The sequence below is a fragment of the Eucalyptus grandis genome, chromosome 5 (genome assembly GCF_016545825.1).
Source record: "Eucalyptus grandis isolate ANBG69807.140 chromosome 5, ASM1654582v1, whole genome shotgun sequence".
In the NCBI taxonomy this organism is placed as follows: Eukaryota; Viridiplantae; Streptophyta; class Magnoliopsida; order Myrtales; family Myrtaceae; genus Eucalyptus; species Eucalyptus grandis.
Window position 1 is genome coordinate 34,523,002 of NC_052616.1, and position 6,445 is coordinate 34,529,446.

A 6,445-nucleotide genomic window follows, 5' to 3' on the forward strand; every position below is an offset into this window, starting at 1 on the left:
ACAAAAATTATTTTATTGGACATCATTCTGGATTTTAAAAGAAAATTGAGTTAGAAAGCTCTATAAATAGTATGATTAAAATTGCAATTAAGAACAAAAAGGAATCTCCGCAAAATGGATGAATAACATCTAATATAAATATGATGAAGTTTGTAAATGAAGACATATTTTAATATTTAATGGTTGTAACATTCTTACTCTTAGTCTCTAATTTTATCTAACACTAAAGGACTGGAATATGTAATAGGAAAGAGACCCCAAGAGATTTGAGCATAAAATTTCGAATACCGTACTTTGGCACCATGGAAAGTTTTGTTAGACTATTGTCAACTATTTTAGAAATGTAAGTTTTTAGATGAATGGACATTTTAATATATAAATATCAAAAACAAAGTTCATATTAATACATTTTACTAATAGTGTTAGAATGAGTTCTTCGTTGTACTAAAATAACTAAATTTTCATGTTTCTCCTTTTCTATGTACCATGCGTGGCATAAAGCCAAGGTAGTATATATGTAATTTGCAAAGTGCAATATCCATTACTCGTATCAAACTTCGCCTTTTAAATCGCATCCAATTGGCCAAGAGAAATACTTAGAACTTCAATTCTAGGATACAACATCCACAAGCACAGCTGTTAGTTTACTACCTGATGGGTCGGATCTCATCGAAGAAGCCTCAATTGTCCCAAAAGGAGCCCAAAAAACCACCACCATCCTCCTCCCTAAGTTCCCCGAAATGAACAGACCCAACTAATGTCAACAAGTCTCCCTTGTCCCTCCCAACGCTTGACATGGGCTCTAGCAATTCCTCTTTGATGGAGCCCATGACGGTACCCCGACGCTCTTCGTAGCATCTGAACCACTGTGCAGTCACAGCTGCACTATCGACAGACCTTCACACCACCAAGTGACGAGCGGAAACGATTGCTGAGATATCGTCAAACATGACCATAGCTTCGCAAACTTCTGATTTAGCCAAGAGAAAACCCAACTAGACTTTATCAACCAATGAACATTTGAACTGGATCGAAGGACAACGCGACCCTCATTTGAGTGGGGTCTAAATTTGTTATATTTCATATTATATATCTGTAAATTTTCACATGCAGTATCTATTTATCTCTTTCGTAGACTTTGGCCCCACTAATTTTTTTTTAAATTACAAACTTGACCCCTAAAAAATGAAAAGACCAAATGATATCAAAGGAAGTACAGATTTATATTTGTATTTTTCAGAAAACAAATAGATAAAAAGCATATTAGAAGTTCGAAATTTTTATGAGTCAAGTAATAAGCCTTTTTTTGTTGCCAATGGGTTATGAACTTTTCAAATAGTGCAACCGAATTGTAAGTTTTTTTTTCCCTAATAGTACATTCTAGTCAATTTGGTTATCACTTCTCAATCGTCTTGTACATTTAAATCTCTAACGCTATCACTTGAGCAATTTATAGTACCAATACCCATTAAACTTCATCACATTTTAAAAAAAGGAAAATTAGAGCATACATAACCAATGTATAGAAAATTTAACACAATAGAGCTTATCCCCCATAAATTTGAGGATTATAATGGCCGGTTAACTTAAATTAATGGTGAGTTTATGTTGCTTGTGTAATTTTTTTCCTTTGCACTGGTTAGTGTCAAATGAATGAATTACTATTAGATTGCGTTTTATACTAAATGTATAAAACTTCTAAGAAACATTTTTTGAAGAAACATAACCAATGATTTTGACTTTTTATATCAATATTTAATTTGCAACATGCTATCCCAGCAATATCTTGATTTCCTACTGCCATTTTGGTACTGTTAATTTTTTGGGGTTAAAATACTGTGCTTTGTAATTTATGCATTTCGTCACTGAATCCAAACTAATCAACATCGGATAAGAATTTTGGATACTTAAAACAGAAACTCATTTAATGCTAGTGCAACCTAAATGTGTGGTGTTTGTTCCTCCTAGTGCAACCTCCATGTGTGATGTTTGTTCTTCCAATAAGAATATCAATCTTTTGCTGGTAAGATGGCTCCATTTTCCAAAAGATTGCGTGAAATTGAACTGGTTCCAAATTTAGGCTCAGTACGTGGTCTCATATTCAATTCGTCTTTAGTGCAATCTCCTGATGAAGTTATTTACTATATATGAATTGCCAATTTTTTGGTGGATTAGGAAAATAGAAATTCACTCTTTGCTTCATAAAGAGTGCTCCAGAATACTCGTTCATCAGTTAAACGTTAAAATAGCTCCATTCCCTTTTTATTGACAATTGTTTTCATTTTTGTCTAATAACAACATATCGGGTTGATAGAGATGGTTCAAAAACTTAAACATAAAAAAAAGCCTCAAGAAGCGCACGATAGCGTTAGGATGATGGACTACTCCTTTTTAATGCGATTACTCATGTATTTTAAATGTCTTTCTTTTTTATACTTTCTCTTGGTAATTGGGTCACTCTGACTGTAAAAGTAGATTCTAAAACAAAAAAATATTAATAAAGAAATTGTATAGATAATTCTAGAAGGAAGAGAAGAAAATAAAGAGTGATGAATAATATAAAATATACTGCTAGTGTAAATGAAATTTTATACAAGGGATTTTATCCGCTCTTGATTTGAGGATAAAAACTATTCGATCTTTTAAATCAATGATAGATTTGCATGGCTTGTGCAAATTCTGTTTACACTAAAGGTGGATATTATAATTACTCTTATAAAGATTAAGACCTGAAAGTATAAAATGAATGATTTGTGATTAAAATGCATTTCATAGTTAAGGTTTATAATTTCAGTAAGCTTTTTTTGTGTGTAAAATCTCATCCAATCATATAAAATATTGCTTCGTACAAAAGATAACTATTTTGTTGTTGTACAAAAAAATATATATATTATTTGACAATTGATACGTAATTTGTCGCTCTTTAGTTAATGTATTAATATAAAACCATTTCTCATATAATATGATACAATAGGACCATAACAATCTATGGCTAAACTTAGTTCTACCCTTGCAATATAGACACCAACTTCTGAAATGTTCGTGCTTTATCTAACCGGATCTTTTCCCCTTTTGCTCAATGTCAATTGGGCCGGTCCATCAACGTTTCTGTCTTTCGATTGTGGTCCCCCAATTATCACTTCTTCTTTTTCTTTTTCTTATTTTGGCCTTTATTTTTTTTTTTTTTTTTTTGGTAAAGATTTTGGCCTTTATTAGCTTAGAAAGAGAACTGAAAATTCCTTTTTTTTTTATACCCATTATTTATTTTGCAAAATGATACAACCCCCTTAACTTTCCTACGCTGCCATTTTGGTACTATAATTTCATGCATTTCGTCACTAAATTCAACCTTATCTAATGGGGATAGGAGACGGCAAAAAAAAAAGAAGGAAAAGTGGGAATAAGAGATATTACAAATAGAATGCATTTTTGTATTAAGAAAAGAAAATCACGTGTGGTTTTTTTTTTTTTAATTTTTTATACTCCGGATTCATCAGACCTGCCGTGCTTATGCTCGGCAATCCATGGTCCGTACAGTGCACGGTACACCTCGAACCAAGCATCAATACCTGGAGGGGGGCTAGCCCAGGACTCCAACACTAGGGATCCCCACTTAAGACACTTTAGCAACAACGGAGTTTAAACCCTCGACCTCGGCGATGAGGGAGAGAATGCATACCAACTGCACTGCTCGTGGTTGGGTGTGTTCATCAAAATTGTATGCATATTTTATCGTGAGTCTTTGACTAGTAGAAACTCATTCAATGCTAATGCAATCTACACGTGTGATATTCGTTGCTCGAGTAAGAAAACAAATCTTTTGCTAGTGAAATGGCTTCATTTTCCAAGAAATTCTAACTAACTCGGAATTGAAATATCTCTAAACCCGGGTTCAAGATGAGGTCTCATATTCAATTTGTACTTGGTGCAATCTCTTGATGAGATAATTTCCTATATATAAATCGACCATTTCAAGTAAGATGGCCATTTTTTTTGTCAGTCGGGAAAACGGACTCGTTTTATTATTTCATGAATATTGCTCCACAATACCCATCCACCAATAAAAAGTTAAAAATACCTCTATATCTTTTATATTGACAATTACTCCATTTATGCCTAATAACATAGTAGGTTGATCGAAATGATTCGCCACACAAAAATACTCGAGAAGCATACGATTATGTATATGCACATGAATCAACAAAAAGCACTTTCCTTGGGTCACTCCTACGTGAGAGTATGGGGTCGATGGACTATTCCTTTAAATTGGGTCTTCTTGATTATAAAAGAAGAAATAAATAAATAAAGAGTTATGCCCTTCCATCTCTTATAATTCCTCTAGGCATCAATTTTGTTAAGACGAAATTGCACCTATGGGGATCATGTGCTTGAATGCTTATCAAAATCATACCAATCTAGAGCCATGTTGATTTTCTTTGTGATACAGGCATATTGCTTAAATTGATTGCATTTATGTCTATCTTGACATGGTGAACTCAAATGTTCTAAGAATGAAATCTCATTGACTTAAGTGGCCAAAATAGATGGTTCCACTATACCAACTCATTGACTTAGCCCGTATTTAGTCTCTTTTGTCATCTCAGCACATGGGACAAGTCTAGTTCTTTTATATTTTTCACGATTAATTATTCAGTTTTTCGCTTTTTGAAAATTTTCATGATTCCAAGCGATCTTAATAAACGCACTTTGTACTCCGCTTCTGGGATAGAAACATACTGCGATGGCGACAATCACTACAGCATGTGCAGTTGCAACAGTCAACTACATTAAATGAATAGATCTCGTGTCTTTATTTCATCCTCGAGATTACCTTATATATATACTCCACAAGAAGACACGAGATTGCATAAACCTCATCACAATCTGATACATTACATCTTCTCAGAATGAGACCTTTGAAGCTCTTTCTTCTCTTCATTTTTGTCTTCGTTGCTCTGAAACCAACACAACAAGCTCGAGACTTGATCTGCGAGGTCCTTGACAACACCTCCAACACCATTGACAACAGATTCAAGAATGAGATCGGATCTATATTCACTTTGGAAACTTTATCAACCGCTTCTGACTTCGTCTTGGAGACGTTCAATCAAAGCAACGGTGGGGGAAGAGGCTACTCCACGGTGCTTGCGATCATCGAGAGCTTCATCGCTAATGGATATCCCCCCACCATCGCAACCAACAACGGTAACCAATTCCGAGTGGACGCAGACTACCTCCAAGCATATGTCGGTGACGTGAAGGCCGAGTTCACGGGGATTGTATACCACGAAAGCGCTCGCGTATGGCAATGGACAGGCAGTGATACTGCCCCCATCGGCCTTATCACAGGCATTGCCGACTACATCCGGTTGAACGCCGGATGGCCATCAAAGTATTGGCTGCCGAGAGGGTCTGGTTCCAGATGGGACGATGGGTATGCCGTGACGGCGTATTTCCTGGAGTTTTGCAGCTGGAAGAGCCGTGGGTTCGTGTCGGACCTCAACGCAATGATGGAGAGTTTGTACTCCGATGCGTTTTTCGTGATCCTTCTTGGTCAGTCTCTGGATGAATTATGGGAGGAGTATATCACGTTACAGTATGAGACCATTGTCCCCGCACCGGCATTAGCACCGGAGCATGCATACTGAATTAATCAAGTAGGTGACTATTAGACAACTATAATAGTGTCTAAAGGGTGCTTTTCCTTATTCCTCATCTATAGATGTACGAGTCAATAAAATGTTGAGGAAGTACCGAAGCAGGAAAGATTATTGAGGGTTCAATGGGCAGGACCTTGTATTTTCATTGCATCTTTGCATAGATCTCTCTGTCTCTGTCGACTGATCTCTTTTAGATTTAGAAAGCCGTTTGTGAAAGCATTAACTTTAAAATTATAAGTGATGAAAATGATTATAAAAAAAAAAAACCCTGTGTTTGTATCAATTTGTGACAATATTTCGTTTTCATTTTGGGCTACAAAGTTCTAAAAAGAAATGAATAATGGGATTTTTACATACACAAAAGGAATCAAGATATATAGTTTCTTCACCACATCCATAAGATCGTGAAAAAATCACTCCTGTCCCTTTGTAACTCATGAGAAAAATTACTCTATTAGTATACCTCTCCTTTCTCCTCCTCCTTTGTATGGTCATTCTGGCTTTAGATCACGCGCCCGCTTATACCCATTTTTCACGAAGGTTAACCATTTATTTGATAGCCTAATGACGTTCCAATTAGAAGGAATTTGCACCATTAAACTCGATTTGGGTGCCCTGAATTAGAAATTAAAGCTGCAAAAAAGACTGAAATTGCTGTGAGTAATGCAATAATGAAGGGAATTTGGACATTTAAACAGTGTCACGAAGCTTACTCATGCATCTGAAAAACTAACAATGATCCAATTATTAGGATTCGGGTGCCTTGAGTGGATTTCATTTAAAAT

The 6,445-nt window shown here is 35.5% G+C and overlaps 1 protein-coding gene across 1 annotated transcript; it reads left to right on the forward strand.

Annotated features, from left to right (window-relative positions):
- Positions 1-4,907: 4,907 nt before the first annotated feature.
- LOC104446815 lies at positions 4,908-5,648 on the forward strand. The gene has a single exon (XM_010060621.2). The coding sequence runs from the start codon at positions 4,908-4,910 to the stop codon at positions 5,646-5,648; it is 741 nt and encodes a 246-aa protein (XP_010058923.2).
- The last annotated feature ends 797 nt before the right edge of the window (positions 5,649-6,445 follow it).